General features: G+C 43.1%; 1 protein-coding gene across 1 annotated transcript in view; it reads left to right on the top strand.

The window, feature by feature from the left end:
• Positions 1-1,042: 1,042 nt before the first annotated feature.
• LOC112429974 (xylosyltransferase 1) overlaps positions 1,043-18,149 on the top strand; it is a 39,793-nt gene continuing 22,686 nt past the window's right edge. Inside the window, exons 1-4 of the mRNA XM_024802265.2 lie at positions 1,043-1,636; positions 12,174-12,726; positions 15,228-15,394; positions 16,845-17,047. Of these exons, the coding sequence (XP_024658033.1) occupies positions 1,352-1,636; positions 12,174-12,726; positions 15,228-15,394; positions 16,845-17,047 (1,208 nt within the window). The 5' untranslated portion in view covers positions 1,043-1,351. The remainder of the gene's footprint in view (positions 1,637-12,173; positions 12,727-15,227; positions 15,395-16,844; positions 17,048-18,149) is intronic.

The raw sequence follows: 18,149 nt of genomic DNA on the forward strand, positions 1-18,149 counted from the left end.
ATGCTGGCACTCAGATAATGAAAGCAGTAACAAATATTACTTAAATATCATGTCGAAAATCAGGTTTGACTCCTACTATATGCTCATTCAAAAACCAAAATTTGACCAGCTGTACTGGGGCTGCCTTATAAAAGAAAACTGTGGAACAGCAGTGAAAAAACTCCAGTGTGATCACGGTGACAGAAACAGAGACAAAGTAGCAAAATGTTCATATCGATGCTATCAACAGGGTTTCAGTGCTGGGTCGATACTTTGTTTCTATCGTCTAAGATCAGCACTGAAAATGATCCATTATTTTTTAAGTGAAAAAAATATACGTCAAACAGGAACTGTGAAAAATGTCACAACTTTTCAGCGTTCCCCGTTACGTCTATTTTATTTAACGTCTATAGCACATTTAAACAACAGAAGCTGGCCTAAAGTGTTTTAGACACAGACACATTTCTGTTCCAGGTCTCAAACAATCTGTTTAATTATGTACATGAAAGCTGAAAGATGTGTTCACTGTGTTATTTATGGCAGAAAGTGAAAATCACAGTGATTTAGTGATCATTCAAATGTGTTGATGATGATTCACCTCATAAATCATGAAACACTGCTCTCCTCTATAAAGCTCCCTTTATTTATTTGGTATCACACAGCATTACAATTCAGGCAAAGTTGTTGGTATTTTTCCTCGAAAAGTAATAAAAATATCAGTTTATAATTTTGCAGTGTGTGGTTTCATGGGGGGGGGGGGGGCAACAACGGCTTTCTGCTCCTGTCTACAGAAATGCAGCTCCGGCCCTGCAGAGGTGTCGCTTCACAATCAGATTCAGAACATTTTATTAATCCCAGAGGAAATTATGTGGTTACAGTCGGTCCAAGACAATAAGAACAGCAACAGGCTGTATATACGATATATTACAACGTTACAAAATATAAGAAACAGCTCCAATGTATATTTATAATTAAGATATTTGCGTATCCAGAAAATTACAGACATTTTACTGTAAAACTTCACTGCAGCATGTGATGAAGGGTGCAGCTACTGGATGGGGGAGTCGTACAGATATGTATCCACAGGCAGGAAGGATTTCCTGAGTCGTTCACTGGTGCATTCGGGGAATCTCAGACTTTCTCTGAACTACTGACGTTAAATGGCCGCATGAGGGCCTCTGCGTCCTCTTCACCGCCTCCAAAACTCTCTCCTCATTTCGAGTCTGTGCCAAATTCCCTCCTCCTCCTGCTGCTCTCTGCCAGCCAGTAGCAGCTCTCTGGCCGCAGAGGGGAGCATTCACACCCCGCTGTCGGCGTTTAGCGGATGGAGCTCTCAGTCTGAGTCTGACCCGGAGGGAGGGAGGAGGAGAAGATGAACGGTAACCCGTGCGCCCGCAGGCTGGCCCGGCGCTCCAGGTCCGCGCTGCTGCTGGTCGCTGCTCTGGCCGTCCTGCTGGTCCAGACTCTCATCGTGTGGAACTTCAGCAGCCTGGACTCCACCGGTGGGGACGGAGGCGCCAGGAGCCGGGAGAAGAGAGAGGACCGGACCGGGGGGTTCAACAAAGCCGACATGGAGCACCCGCGGAAGGGGCTGCAGAAGAGGGGCGACCCGCCGCCGCTGGTCGGGAAGGCGGCCGATCAGCAGCAGCTGCAGGCGGTGGGTTTGACTGATGTGCCCTTCACGAGGCGCTTTAATCAGATTTTTACACGCGTGTTTTCGGGGAATGAGCCGAAGGAAGCCGCATGGCAGCCACGGAGAAGATGCTGCAGCTGCTGCCTGTTGTTTTGGCTTTCCCGTCAATAGTTTGCCCGCTTTCGTCAGGGAGATGGGTCTGTAGGCCAAACTTAATTTAAAAAACAGCCAATTTAAGGTGTCGATTATTGGTGGCTGTGGCAGGTTAACTGCGCCACCTTCTCATTCGTAGCTACAGTTGAAAAACGTATCAGCACCAGGTAATCAATTCATCACTTTAAGCTGTGAGCCTCAGACAGTTTCCATTAACGCTTCATAACAGCTGATTGCTGTGACAATGAAATGAAAACTACGGGTGACCACGCGCTTTATTCATTGTAAGACCAATGCCGAATTAAAGATCACGCAGACATTTAAAAAGAAATGCCCCCAGTCTTGTTCAAAAATCTAATTTTAAGGGTCGACAACCGAGAAAATGTGCAAATGGCTGTTTTTGTTGTTGGAGTTTGGTTTGGCAGCGTCTCACGTTTTAAACGTCATTTGTGTTACTTTCAGCGTGAAAGGTCACCGTGTTTTTATGAATCTGTTCATTCTGCAGTCCCGTTTAAATCTCTGGTACTTTGGTGTTTTTGCACAGAATGAGGTTTGGGCCTGAAATGCTCCTCGGTTTAGGTGTTTGCGGTTTCCTTGGTAAATTTAAAGAATTGTGCTGACACTTGAGGAATTTAGGAAATGATTAAGCCAGTTTTGGTTAAGAGAAGTTGCTCCCCTGTAATATCGGCTTATGAAATATGTTTATAAAGGGAACAATAACATTTAATATTAAGTTAGAGGTAAAATGAACACTTTTACTCCTTGAAGCAACTTTTTGGGTGTGAGGTTTTAAAATTAAACGGGTCCTCAAATTAAGCTCCCTTTCCCTCATAAATTTTAATCACATTTGAGGAAATTAGTTAACAATTTTTATTGGTGGAAACTGGTTTTGTGTGTAAAACTTGGTAATTATGACAAAGACACAGCTCATCAAGTGAAAGCTTTGGTGATGGCGTCCATTCTTGCAACAATAAAACTTTGTGTAATTTTTTCATCATATTTTGATAAACTGTTTCATTTCAAGCTCTAACACCTATTTTAGTGTCATGTAATTTTGCACAGAATCAGTAGTTCTTAGAGGAAAATGTTCTAAGCTTGGATTTTGGGAGGTTTCCTTACTAAAATTAAAGGATTGTTGCGACACTTAAGAAACTAGGAAAACAGATTTAACCTTGTGTTATTAATGGAAGTCGGTCTGCTCTGACATTAAGTTGTAAAATCACTTTTACAAATGAGGCTTTGTGTAGAATTTCTTTAGCAAACCTGTAGTTAAGTTTGACCCGAAAGCTAAACTTTAAAGCAGTTTTACCTTAAAGGCAAAAACCAAAAATCTCTATTTTAATAATTTTCTGTCTTCTCACATTCATAGTTAGATTTCCATCTTCATCTCCACGTGAATGCTCCACAGCTCATTTCAGGCACAGCACAGTACTCACTATCATCCTGCTGAGATTCCTGTGTTTGTATGTTCAGAAAAACCTGTTGGGATCCAGCTGTTCTCACATGTTTTAATGGCATGGATGTAGAGTGTGTGTGTGTGTGTGTGTGTGTGTGTGTGTGTGTGTGTGTGTGTGTGTTAGCAGGAAGCAGTGTCCCATTTCCAATAAAATATCACTTGCTGGGACTCAGTGAAAACAGCCTCCTCCCCCTGAAACACTGAGTGTGTGCTTTTATGTTTATCTTTGTGAGAACATGTTGGCCCGTTCCTTAAAAGCTGTTTGATAACTAAGAGTAGATGTTGGTGTTGTTCTAGAAAATACATGACGTGTTATCCGTGTCAGAGAACAAGAATGTTTACGGGGTCCAAACAGCCACAGTCTGGACTTCTCGGGAGAACACTGATAGCGCCGATTCACCGAAGAGCACTGTGGGAGTCGGTTTGTGATGGTGATGGTGGGGTGATTGGAAAGGCACAGGACTTATCTCATATTCTGATCGCACTGGAGGTATGACTGTAATGCTGAGCCTGTATTAATGTGGCTGTTGATCCAAGTCGTTCCTCTGTGAGTTGGGAGGATCCTGCGACCTGTCTGTCACAGACTTGGACACGTCAGCCTTTCTGTGCTTATAGACAGAAATAAAACAAGTATATTTAATTCTTTCGTTACTCAGAAATGTCCTATTTTAAATAGTTGGCAGCCTTCAGAAACCTCGATGTTTACATGCAGCGTTATCTACTTTTCTATCGTCTGCACTTCCTGTCAGAGTGGAGCAGAACCACCAGGCTGCGACGGTTCAGGCCAGAGTTGAGGCTCGGTGTGAAATTTGTGGTTTTTATTGTTTACTTGGTTTCCCGTGTTGTAGTTGTGTGTCTTATTTTGAAAAAAATATTTACTCGTTACCATAGTGACCAGAGAGCATTAAGGGGCAGAGGAGGATGTTACTCTCAGTGTTGTTGGTGCATTTATATTATCTGACATTAAAACGGTCTGCGGCTGGGGACCGCTGCAATGGTGATAAGCCTTAAACTTGCATTCTTTCCAATGGCCAGCAGGAGGCAGTGACTCTGGTTTCAAAAAGATTTCGGGTTGTATAGAAGTCTGTGGGAAAATGACCCTACTTCACCCTCATCTATGAGCTCAGTAAACACTTTCCTGATGACCTTCTTGTCTCAACCAGTAGTTTAAAGAGCTATTTAATACAACACAATCATGATTTATTCAATTTTTGTCCCATTAGGTTAAACAGGAGCTGCTTTAGCTTTTTAAAAGAGAGTTCAGCCTCATTCGTCCTGTTTCAGTCTTGTTTCCGTTTTTTTTATGTGCCCAAGAGCCAGTTTCAAAATCTTTACCTTTCTTTGTCTTGTGATGTATATATTTAAATATTTAACAGGTTCTAACTGAGGGGACGGCAGCTACATGAATGTTTAATGTTTTCATTAAATATTTTGGGTCTTCCTGGACATCAAACCTCAAAGTTTTTATTTTTTATTTTTTTAAAGGTGAATGTTTTCTGGCTTTTTAACTTTTCTATAACATTAACCGCTGGGTGTTGGAACAAGACGAAGATAGCTAGGAACCATCAGACCTGGGACGAGTTGCCCTTAACCCTGGTTACATTTCTATTGGACATGTGCAGAAACAGAGGAAACCTGCTTCAGTGAAACACAATCATAGCAGTCGTGTATGAGTGCGGTCCTCCACCTCAAAGGTGTGATGAATGCGGGAGTCGTGTCACTGTGGCGCCTTTCAGGATTGTAGTGAACACACTTGACTGGATGTTATAAACGAGGCTGCAGTGTGTTGGACGCACACACACACACACACACACACACACACACACACACAGCCATTGCTGGAAAGCTGAACACTGCTGGTATTTAAATCTGCAGCTGTGTCTTCGTGAGGACTTTGACATAAAGCTTTCCCAGGTTGCTGACCGCAGCCTAATCCTGATTCTAACCTGAACTCTTAAATCAAACGTGAACCCTGAGAAAGCCCCGTGAAGCCGTCTGTGCGCACACGTGTACAGTGCTGACCACACTGTGCGTGTCAGAGCCGATACACACACTAACAGCCAGGTCAGATCAGATTAGAGGATTTCTTTGGATCACGTTTCTCTGATGGGATTTATACTTTCTAATCTAGTTTAGATTGTACAATAATCCCTAAATGCTGTGTTTGTGTGTCTGTGTGTCCTCGCTTGTATCTCTGCACCGAACATTGTTTAAAAAAGGAGAGTGAGGACAGTAAGGTTTCAGCTTAGCAATCTGTCAGTCTGCCTCTCTGATGTGTGCGGCTGATTGTCATGAAGATGAACGTGTGGCGCTCAGGAGTCTCAGATATCCTTTAAACCAGCTGTAAACCTGTGATGGCCCCAGAATGAAACCAATAAGTTGTTCTTAACAGATACAAAGTGAGACGGGAGCTCTGTACGTTTATCTGCCGTACGTCATGCTTGATGGTGTAATGAGGCTTATTAAGGCTCAGGCAGAACTCGACATCGGCTCTGTTTTTGGACTTGGTTCAAACTGAGTTTGAGTTTGGGTCATGATGTCATTACGTAAATATTCTAGCGTTGTTTTAAGTTTTTTTTAAACATCATGATGTTGAGATAAGGGCTCTGTTTTTGGACTTGGTGACAGATATTGAATCTTGATCGTGGACTGGTTTTGGTCTTGGTCCCTGACTCATTGATGCTGACGTGTCTCTATTTTTGGACGTCTTGACAGGGTCGTTGGCTCGGGGGCTGTTTTTGGATCATCAGTGGTTCCATGATGTTGAGATCAGGGTTCTGTTCCTGGACTTGGTTCATTGTGAAACATTTGGGGCTGTGTTTTAGGGTTGGGTGGGGGCTTTCCAACACCATGATGATGAGATCAGAGCAAAACTTTTGGACTTGATTTCAAAGTGATTTGGTAAAAAGTAAATGTTATAATCTTGGGTCCTGACTCTGTGGTGTAGACGTTGCAGCTTTGTTTTTGGGCCTGGTGTTGGACTTTTGTTGATTATGGTCATTTGCACAATGATTTGAGATCAATCAGGTTTGATCTAAGGTTTGCAGACCCTCTGTTGCAGGGCTCTCCTAGTTATTGAAGATGATTTGTTTGACTCTGATTGTATATTTGTGCTTACAGATGCAGAATTAATTGGGATGATCTGTCTCTCTGATGCTGTTAATGATGCATATATACATTTATTTTAAGGAGAAACCTGCAGAGTCTGGTAGCAGTGCCTGAAACCAGCAGAGCAGCTGTAAATTGATGCGATGATCCAGATCTAATTCAGTATATGTGATTTAGCAGCGTAGACTGCTGTCAGAACCATGAAGCTGCTTTATGTTTTTCTGTATTTTCTTTGATATAATTCTCAGTAAATCTGGCATTGATGGATGTAAATCCCTGCTGTAATCCTGGGGCGCCCTGTTGGTGCCGCGGTGGTTTCAGCCAGGTTTCACAGCACCATCCTAACCCTCATCACAGTCCATTTAGATTACTTTCTGTCCATCTGGCTCTGGTTTTCCTTTGTCTCTCAATCTCTCTATTTAGACAGATTACTCCATTCATCTCCTTTGGGACGTGATGCTCTTCTTTGTCAGTTTGTTTCTTCTTTTTTTTGCTTTGGCAGACTCAGTTTCTTTTTAAAGACGAGATAATGATCATCCTGTATGGATAATAAATTAGCATTCCTAATTAAAAAACCCAAAACTGTCACTCAGTGTCATAGTGACATTCACCAACTATGATGAATATTATAATTTTACTATTCCCATATTATTGTGTATTTAGTGCCAGTGTGTGTTTTGAGCTACAGTGCACTTATTGCCAAATATAGTAGTCTGATTACTCAGATCTGTTTATTCAGGCCCAGAAAAATCACCAACTGTTGTATTAAGACTGGCCGAATCTGAAAAATATTTTTAATTCATACATCTGGACGCGGCGCCGTCAGAGAGAAACGTTTCTCCCTCTGACAGCGCCGCGTCCAGATGAACAGAATCAACTTTTGGGGATTTACTTACCTGGATGATTGAACATGCATCAAGACGTAATTCATACAATATTCCCACAAATGTTTAACAGTGAAGAACTGACAGTCTGGTGTCAAAGTTGCTCAAACTGTATGAAGTAAACTACAACATGATCTTAAATCGGATTATTTTCATTGTCACGTTTCGCTGCAAAAAGATGAGGTTGGCTCTTACACTCGATTAAACATGTTAACAAAAACAAACTGCGGTGGTGTAGGAGACTCGATATCATAATCCCATTACCAAGCTATAACATGCTACTCCTACAATCCCACTTCCTAAGTTGGGAAGTCAGTGTCCTGACTGGTGCGTTGAGGTTTTGCAGAAATGTGACCCCGAAACATGTGAATGTGGCAATCATGGCCTGGGGACCCGTCTGCAGCCATCTGGCAAACAACTGTTCCTGGGAGAAACACGCATTCGCCACAAGCTGGGAATTAACTAAATGTTTTTGAGCTTTTGATGTTTTCTTTTTACTCGCGAGGATGTTCACATGAGCTTGTAGCTCATCATTTTCTTTAAAGCATTTCGTATGTCTTCTGTGTTTAGGCTCCACTTTCATGCAGAAGTGAAATGATCACAGCTTGAATTCAGCATGCATTAATTACAAAAGACATGAAGATGCAGTAGAAAAACTAGAAACGTCTGCGTAACGGCTCTCGCTGTGAGCCATATAGAAATCTACAGGCCTTATGAAACGTACCATCTGTGAGTTCAAACATCTCAGGCACCACGGAAGCTCTTTGCCAACCTTTCCTGCTTCATGCATGGATTTGTAAACATGACCAACATAAGGCAGCCTATAAGATTTTCACTGCCCACCAGTCGGCATTTTCCCGCAGGTATACTGAGGGTAAACACACCTACACAGGAGCTTGATTAATGCATAACCAGAGCTGTGTACAGATGCAGCCTACAGCCATGTGAAAGGGCTCTTTATCGCGTTATATGAAGGTGTTTTCTCGCTCTGTCTGTCACAACACACCAAATCACTGCTGCCAAGAAAACAACAGCCTCTTTCTACCCTGCCTGTGGGGGCCATTTGAGCAGACGTTAGAGACATCATGTACTGGATATTTGGTAGTTGGAATCATTAAAGAACCATTTGATATGAAAAATGTCCATTTCTGTGGACGAATGCAGACTTTGGTCCGAACTGTAAAAGCAGTAACAGAGACCTGTGGGCTCATTCATAAGACTGAATCATGACTTTATTGTGTTTTACTGGGTGATAATAAAGGGTGAAGGTGGCATTTGATGTGAATTGTAGGTCCGTTAGTATCCATGATCATTCTGTGGAGAATTGACTAACTTTGTAGTAGGGCTGCCACGATTAATCGACTATTAAAATCGTCGACGACTGATTTAATAGTCGACGCCTCGTTTGAAGCTTTGTAAGATCCCAAAGACGCAGGAATAAGTAGCAGGATTTAAGAGTGTAATAACGGACTGAAACAGAAGATGGCAGCACTGCATGTACAAGGATGCCAACTGCCGTTAAACCCCGAAGAAGAAGAAGAAGAAGCTGTGTCCCAGAATTCATAGCGCAGCCCAGCTTAGTTTCCAACAATGGCGGCAGCTAGTTAGTTTTAACTTTACTCTTATTATTCTTTCTGGGTCACAAAATAAACGTTTAACATATTTTCAGGGAGAATGTAGCTGTGTAAACCTCAAATATCTGCTCAGTTTATCAGGACACCACATATTTTCAAAAGCGCTCCGACGTTTTCGGAGACGTCTGTTACCCACTAGCTCGATAGCTAGCCGGGGGCTAGGTCACTAGAGCCGTGAGAACACCGGACTCCTGGCAAATCGTTTTCAAACCCACCGCCGTCTTTCGCTACTCAGGTTAAACATGATATATGAGTCACTTAGATAACTTAAAAATGTTATTGTTTGGCTTTTTTTTTCAGTATTTGTTCCTGAGTAAATCGGTTTGGCTGAGATTAAAGTTATAGTTTTTACACAGCTGAATAAACGTCAAGCAGACAGCTGATTATCAGAAGTGTGAGATGCTCCAGAATATACTCCAGTGTCCTGTTATATTTTAGATAGCAAGGAGTTTATTAAACTTTACCGAAACAATCTGTAAATTTCATTAAAATTTAATAAACTATCATCTTGTCTTTATTTTTAGTTAGCACAGACCTTAAACACTTAAAGCTGTAAGCTAATGATAGTTATATAAGAGCAGATGCTGCTGGTGCAATAAGCTGTAGTTTTACGTCCAATGGATGATGATCTGATTAGTCGACTAATCGCAAAAATAGTCGGTGACTAGTCGACTATCAAAATAATCGTTTGTGGCAGCCCTACTTTGTAGTAAGAAGTAGAAGTTCTGATGTAAACAAATGCCTGCATTTATCTTTGCATGGTCACCTTTGGTGTGCCACAACCTTCGCTCACATTTGTGACTTTTGGACCTACATCGTGTTCCTGTTGTGTTGATGTCGTTGGTGGATGTAACAGACCAATCCCACTGCTGACCTGTATAACCAGTCAGGCTTTTAATCCAGTTAAATGTGTTAATGTAAACGTGGCTATTGTGAGGCAGGCGTTTCTAATGTTGTGGCTCACTGGTGCATATCTCGGAGCAGGTGTCTGTGCACTCTTGCCGTTTTTGTCAACACTTCAAGATCTTTTACAAGATGTAGATAAATATGAGGAGCACAGCAGCTTTTCGCTGATAGTCACACATGTGGAAGTGGCTGTTCTGCTCTCACTTCAGAGAATTCCCAGAAAACACCACCGCACATTCTTGTCACCACACCAGATCCAGGCATTCTCAGATTATCCTTATTAGTGTGAACTCGTAATCAACAGATGTCAGAGCAACAGGTCTCTTTCCTCCTACCCTTTCCCTGCCTCGCCCCCGGCGCCCGAGGGAACGGCCTCTCCTGTCTCTTGTGTGTCTCCTTTATCGCGGAGCAGCAGGAGGTCTGAAGGCTTCAATAGGAACCTGCTGAGAAGGAGAGCGGCTGAGAGCAAAGTGACTCACACAGGAGCACCACGAGCAAGAAAGCAGTGACTCAGTCCCTCTGTGAGTGTAAAGAATGATGTCTTTGTAGGTAAGCGGTGGTATTTTAGCTGTGGCCGGTCTCCATGGAAAGCACGGCCCTCTGGGAAAAAACGCTCTGCTTTTCTTTGGAGGTGGATCTGTGAAGGAGAGACAAACTTGTATTATTGTGTCGAGCGAATTACAGCCTGAAACACTCGAGGACATTTTGGAAAACTCCTGAAACTGCATCAAATCGGCCTCATTACAAAAAACATTTCATTTACAAATCTCTGACTTCTTGTTTGCACTGAAGGAGCTGTTAGGAAAAACATCATCATCATCATCATACGCCAGTTTTCTACCTGCTGTCCTGCTTTTTTATGTTTGTAGTCAGTTTGAGTCATTTTGTTAGTGTTTCTGAGCCGAGTGTGTCGGCATCTCATTTTTCTTTGGTCATTTTTTTGTTTCTTTCTGATAATGTTTTTGTCTGTAAGGTTATGGCTGCTCCAGTCTGCATGCCAAATGTTCTTGGGTAAGATGCGTAACTCCAAGCAGCTCTCCAATGCATCCATCAGAATATGCATGAGTGTGAATGTTGGACAGGAAGCACTTGAATGGGTGAAGGAGGGATGTTGTATAAATCGCTGAGTGCTCAGGTGGAGTCAGGAAGCGTTGTATAAGAATCAGTCCATTTCCCTTTGTTTTGTTTTTGTGTAACAGTTTTTCCTCTCTGTGGTCATTTTGATTTCATTTGTGTGCGTTTGGCCTTCTGTTGTTGTCACTTTGCATTTCTTTGAGGTTTTGTTCCTTTGGTTGTTTTGTGTCTCTGAGATGGCTTTGTGTTTGTGGCTGTTTGGTTTTCATTGTGTTTGGGATTTTTTTTTTTTGGGGGGGGGTCTTTGAGATCTTTTTGTGGTTATTTTGTGTTTGCGTGTAAATTGTTGTTGGCAGGTTAATAAGTTTAGACGTTTTTCACAGTTTTCTGTTGAATTTCGAGACTTTGGTCCAGACCGACATATTTCAGAGGTAAGAAAAAACCTCAGTCAGATGTTTCAAGAAGGAAAAGGTGTGTGTGTGTGTGTGTGTGTGAAATCTATCTCTCGCTGTACTCTGGAGGTTTTATTCCTGGATATCACACTTATAATAATGGCAGGAGAGCTGAAAATGTTCACTGCGGCAACACACACACACACACACACACACACACACACACACACACACACACACTCTTTCCTCTGAGCTGATATTACAGATGAGATAATGAAAGGTTGACTGAGAAGCAGGTGGCAAGAGCTGATATTACTGTCTTCCTGCTGGGGCTTAGTGTGTATGTGTGTGTGTGTGTGTGTGTGTGCGTGTGTGTGCGCACTCTTTATCCTGGGAAAGACAGATATGGGGGAGATCTGTGGGATTAAAATACTCATCGAGGTCATGTGGCGATGCTGCTGAAACACAGACGCCCACCAGGCTCTGATTGTAGCGCTGTGGACCCCGGCGTGTGGACGAGTCTTTGCTTCTGCTCTGTTTTATTGTGATGTGCAGGAACAACACTTTGATTCATTCCAAGGAGATAAACGAGCTCACGTGTGTGTAACACGTGGAGCTCCGTACATTTAACATGTATGTGAAGCAGGGAGAGCCTAAAGGGTTCAAATGTCTTCCTGACTTGAGCTTTGCTCCCGTCCTGTCCAAACTTTCCTTTCTAGCCTCATCACTTTCAGATTTAGCTGGAAGTTATTTATTTCCTTGCAGCTGGTCCACGTCCCTCACTTTAGTATTTGGATTCAAAATGACGATGCAAATTTTTTTTCTTGAAAAATGCATCATATAATTGTAAATGGATACACAGCCTGTCTTTGTAACTGTTAAAGAAGAGTTTTCTTTGATTTAATTTATTTAATTTTTGCTTTATGTAAGAACTATATTTGTCATTCCTTGCAGAACGTTTACCACTCGCACCGCCCCAAAGAGAAAGTCCGCCTGGACAGCAACAATAATGAGAACTCGGTCCCCAAAGACTTTGACACCATCGACAGCAACAGCAACCTGGGGGCCCGATCACATAGCCAGCGAGTGCCGGTCGGAAATGCCAAACGTAAGCTAGAAAAGAGCCAAGCGCAAAGCATGCTGGGAAAATCTGCCAACGAGGTCCTCAAGTACCCTCCCATCCAACCGAGAGTGCCGGGCCACAATCGCAACCACACCCACACCCGTAAAGCCCACCCCAAGCTGCCAACGGTTGCAGCGCCGGCTCAGGGGTCAAATCCGGATTCGCCGTTCTACCAGACCAAGAAGCCGGCTTCTCCTCCGCTGCCGCCTGGTCTGGAGGTGAGGAAGGAGCAGCTGCAGTGTGAGATCAGCGGTAAAGAAGCCATTTCAGCTCTTTCCAGAGCCAAGAGCCGGGAGTGCCGGCAGCAGATAGTAGAGGTGTACTGCAAACACAAGGAGGGGACGCTGATGCCCGAGAAAGTTCCTCGCTACTGCCCCGCAGAAGGTAAGATCACATCTCAGTGTGTGCAGGTAACAACAGACGCGTTTCATATTATTCACATAACCAACAACAAAAAACACAAAAGTCATAAAAATCCTTAAATTGTAGGTTAAAGGAATGTTTTATTTTCTGCTGCATCAATGTTGTTCAAACCTTCTCTTTGTGAGGGAGAGCCAATCAGAATAAAGGGAGGTGACTGTGCGAACGAAGCTAAAACAGATGAGGATGAAGACGAACTGAGGACCTCTGAATAAAATAAATAGAATAGTGAATCATAGTCATCCTCATTACTGTCATGAATGGTGAAAAGCCCAAACGCAGGCTCCAGATCGATTTGATGAAGCAGAGGTTGAACAATCTGTTATGTTTATAAAGTCCAAGAATAAAACAGATGGACACAAAGAAGCAGAGAGGCTCAGAGAAACACATGAAACAGGAGGGAGGAAACAGCTGAAACTCATCAAAGACACTATACTGTCAAAATAAAACAGGAAGTAACCTAAACAGAACAACTGACACAGACGAAGACTCGACAAAGATGCAGGAAGACACAAAACATCAGACATGCTAAACACTAACACAATCAGATTACAGAGATTACTCGACATTAATGGAGACATGCTTACTCTTACTATGATTGTAGCGCATGTAGACATATTATTCAGTCTGAAAGAAACTTACTGTATAAGCTGCCCTGGATACCAGGATTGACAATTGCCCGGGGCGAATAAACCTCACTTCAGACGGCTTTCACATTGTGAGCTGTCTCACAAGCATTTATTTATTTTTAATGTGGCAAAGATGATAAAATGTTTTTGTTGTTTACATGACATCAGTTACAGTGAAGGTACCAGGGATGTATTGTCATGCAAATCTGTGAAATGATTGTTCATCAAGCGGTGACGGTAACAGTGCCTGTAATCCATGCTTTGGTTTATATAATGAACATGTAGCTTGTGAAGAAGTATATGTATTTAGTATTGTTTATTGTTTGGTGTCTATGAACAGCCGTTTATGCCATCTGAGTATAAATGGTGACATGATGAAGATATAAAGAAAAACATGATAAGTTGATGCATGTCTTTGTTTTTAATACGTTTGCAAATGTCCAAAAATACGAAACTCAGGGCTCAAAACACAGGACGTTTCTTCTTGACCATCTGAAGGATGGATGTGTAGGTGGCATCAAGATGAAAGCTGCCCGCCCTCTTTGTCTGAAGCTGGCATGAAGATATAAACAGATCACTTTGATAATCTGTAAATTGCACGTTCAGTAATGTGCTCTACCTCGATGTAGCTGACAGCTGCGGTGCTGCGATCCATCGCTTGCAGTCTGCTCCGGGTGTCAGTGCGACTAAATTTCCACGTGTATGAGCACCTCGAGATTTATTCGTAGTCTGCATGTATTAACCTATGATTTTAGGTCTGAAATATCCTTTCATGTTAACATAGTGATTCATTTGTCAGCAAATGAATGGGCGACAGATTTCAAGACAGAAAGGACATGAACAAGTGGCTGCTTTGAAGTGGCAGATTGCAGTAAGTGGAAAAGGGATTTTTGCCTTCCAAATTTACCCCTTCAGAAACATTTTTAACTGAGCACGTGCCGTAGATGCAAAGAGGCGTCCCTCACGGGTGCCAGCTCTATTTTCAGGGACTTGAAGCATGAATGGACACAGAGGAGGACGATGCTCATCCAGCATAATTACACCCTAATTAAACAAGCAGTTTGTAGTCTTATTTTTGGAAAGGCTGACTAATGATTTACTCAGGGCCGTTTGAGGGTTAATTTATATGATTATAGGTTGTTTTGATGACACACCAGTGGTTATATCCTCAGAGTGAAGCCGGGCAGGGGTTTGGTTTCAGATTGCCGGGCATGCGTTCGGTCTTTTAAGGAGTTTGGTGTTTCTGTGTACGTCCCTGGGCGTATTTGACGCATCTCTGCCTCTGCGTTCGACTCAGCCGCCTGATTACTGTCATTCCCCCCTCAAACTCCAATCCCAGCATGCTCCACGGCCCAAAAAGGTCACTAATTAAAGCCAAGCAAGCCAAGGCCGGCGGGATGATGAGGAGGCATTAGGCTGTCAGAGCGTTTGTATGTACAAGATTGGGCTCGACCAGCTGCAGACGGCATGACTAGGAAAGGCGGAAGTGAAGAACTGGAGTGAGGAATGGGCTTAGAAGTGACGCTGATGTCTTAAAAAGGAAACGTTCTGCTTATTTCCAGATCCATATTGGTATTTTTGGGGTCTATCTTTGTATGACTGACAGTTAAACACAGCCCTCTTTACCTTACCTGTCTGAATTGAACCATCTTAGCATCAAAAAGCAGAGAAGCAGGAGGATGGATTTTGTTTGTTACTAATTGCTAAAAAAGGACTATTATTCATAAGACCATGAAACTCACCTGCTAGTGTGAAGTGGACGGGAGGAACACTTTTCACACAGGCAGAGATTCATGGATTTATCAGTGAGATGTTAACAGACCTCCTCCTGTCCAGGTAAAGCTAATGTGAACGTACAGTGGGACGAGGACGCCTCCGATGCTTCTCCGCCTGTACGGATCGCCTTCGTCCTGGTCGTCCACGGCCGAGCCTCGCGTCAGTTCCAGCGTCTCTTCAAAGCCATCTACCACACCTCACACTACTACTACATCCACGTGGACCAGGTAGGACTGCTGACCGTCGCCCAGAGCAGGATTTTTTTGCAATATCTTAATTTTAATTTATAAATATTAAATTTTTTCACTTAAAAGCTGGAGAAAGTTTGAGACCGGCTTCAAATGATCTGTTAGGGAGGATCTGTTCTTTTGCTCAGGTACTTCCTGTTTGTGTGATCGAGTGTGCTGGGTTGGTAAAGGTCTGATTTGTTTTAACTTCAGGTTAAACTGCTTTTGGAAGCACGTCTCTGCTCGGTTTGTTGTTTCAGCCTTGGTGCTTTTAATTCTCGTCACATTTCTTTTAGATGAACTTAATAAAAAAGTCACGCTTCAAGACAAACCCGTAGGCGGAACGAGGCGGGAATCCCGCTCTGCTACGCTGAGACGTCAAACTCATTAAAATGTGTGGTTTTAAAAAGGCAGGAAAGAATAACACAGGGAACAAAACGTAATTAATAATTTAAAATAATGAATGCCGACACTGGGACAGAGATCTCACTTCTGCAGCAGGACTTGGACACACTGCAGCTTTAAAGAACAGTTACAGTCAATGAACGTCAGCACAGTCGCCTCAGTCATCAGTAGCTCATTGCTACCTGAACTTAACACTGTCGTAATTAAGACAACGATCAGAGAACAAACACAAACTGTAGTAATGATGGAGCGTCACAGCGTTTTCTATACTTAATAACACTAATCCTGCAAAACATCTGAACTTAAACAGGTTTCTGATGTAAAGAATGCAGAGACTGTGTCATCTTAAGACTGCTGTTGCTGGTTTAGATCATGTTGTGTAAGCTCCACTATAAATTGTATCTGTTGCATTTTTATTATGTTGAGAGTTTGCGTGGCTTCAGCCTCAAACAGGTCTCCCAGGGGAAACAGATTTCCATCTCTGTGGGACTTCCTGCTACAATAAAGGTTGAATAAATAACACTAACAGTCCCATGAGTCTGTGCACGCTCTGTTGCAAGGCTGTCCACAGTCCTAGCGAGCGCCCCCACCGCCGGGCCGTCACTTTATCTGAATCTGTTATTTTCTTCACGTCTTCAGCTGAGAAGCTTTAAAACTTTGTGCAGCATTAACCGGCTCATAATCAGACTTTTACATCGTAACACGCCACTTTTAGGCAACGTTTCTTGTTCCCTCATTTAAACCTGCACCAAAGCATTTAGCAGCAGTGACTATAAAGCCGGCAGCATGACGCCCAGTCCACATCTCTTGGGACGAGTCCGACACCCTTGATTTCACAGTCTGAAAAATGGAGCTAAATGTGCGTTTATAGTGAGCTTTATAAATCCTGTGGAATGGTTGAGAAAGCAGTTTTGAAGCTCTGTCGATGTCCACAGTAACAAAAGTGTTTGAACTGCTGAAAAAAATCCATCTCCAGTGGATCCCGGGGGGGTGGAGCCTATCACCGCTGTCATATTTCTTAATTGTGATCCTTTCCCTCTCTCAGAGGTCCAACTACCTCCACAGAGAGGTGGTGTCTCTGGCCAGCCGGTATCCAAACGTGCGGGTGACTCCCTGGAGGATGGCCACCATCTGGGGCGGGGCCAGCCTGTTGACCATGTACCTACGCAGCATGGAGGACATCCTCAGCATGGCCGACTGGTCCTGGGACTTCTTCATCAATCTCAGCGCTGCAGACTACCCCATCAGGTAAGAGCCTGAGCTGAAGTTTACACCTGATATTAAAACGTGTTTCTTGATGTGATTACAGTGTGAAGATGAGCCCCAGCTGAAAGTGCCTGTAGTTCATGTAGTTTATGTCGAGTTTGCAAATGTGATCTGACTGATTCTGGTGATGTAAGAAAAGGTCCGTTTGCAGAAAAACAAACAGCCTTTGGTGGATAAAACACCACAGATCTGTTTAAAATAGACTGAAGTTGGTGAAATGAGGTTTTAATAGCTTTTCCAAAACTACCTGCTCACCATTTAATCCCATGAGCAACAGTACCACCAATGCTGGAAGATGTGTCAGACCTAAAGTTGCTCTAAAAGGTCATTACGTGACGACCTTTTATAAAATTTGTAAGTCAGGCTACTTCCTGGTTTGGAGTTGGTTTGCTCCTGAATGTAAAAGCCTGACACTGTCAGTCATCATTTGAAATCCTCTGTTTAAAGAACACAATGGCAGCGTACAGAGTTGTAATTACAGTCAGATCTTCCTGTGAGCTGTGATGCTGATAATCTGTTAACTGACACATTTCTTTCTGCCAGTGTTTCTTGCTGGCTTCTTCCTTCCTCGTACTTCCTCGGCTGCAGGTGTAGCTTCCCGACTGTACCGCAGGTAGAGAAGATAACCTGCGTACGTTGAGCTTGCTTCGTAGTACAGATGGCTGTGGAAGCTGTGCCACTCATGTCAGCTAACAGCCACTAATCTGCCCAGTCCTGTGGGCCTTGTTTGTTTGAGTTGATGCTCTTGTGGTTTATTGGTAACTTGATCTATACGACTGTAAACCAGAGCGAGCCGTGAGCCTGCAGCTGTGAAGCGGAGCATTTCTTCTTGGCTGTCCCGTGTCTCGGTTTGAATCGATCGGCAGTGATCAGCAGAAGTCCTGAATTATGTGAAGCAGTAACGAGGTTACATAAAGAGGCCGGTGGAGGATACGTTTTGGCTCATCGGTGTGTTTGAACTGGTGCAGGGATGTGAAGCAAGATGAGATCCAGCTGCTTCTCGCCTTCCTGAGTAAACGCCTCAGGCAGGTCTTCTAGCAATTTAGGAGCAGGTGTGAGCTGGCTTTGGGGATGTCAGAGGGTC

Source organism: Maylandia zebra, linkage group LG4 (assembly GCF_041146795.1).
Source record: "Maylandia zebra isolate NMK-2024a linkage group LG4, Mzebra_GT3a, whole genome shotgun sequence".
Lineage (NCBI taxonomy): Eukaryota > Metazoa > Chordata > Actinopteri > Cichliformes > Cichlidae > Maylandia > Maylandia zebra.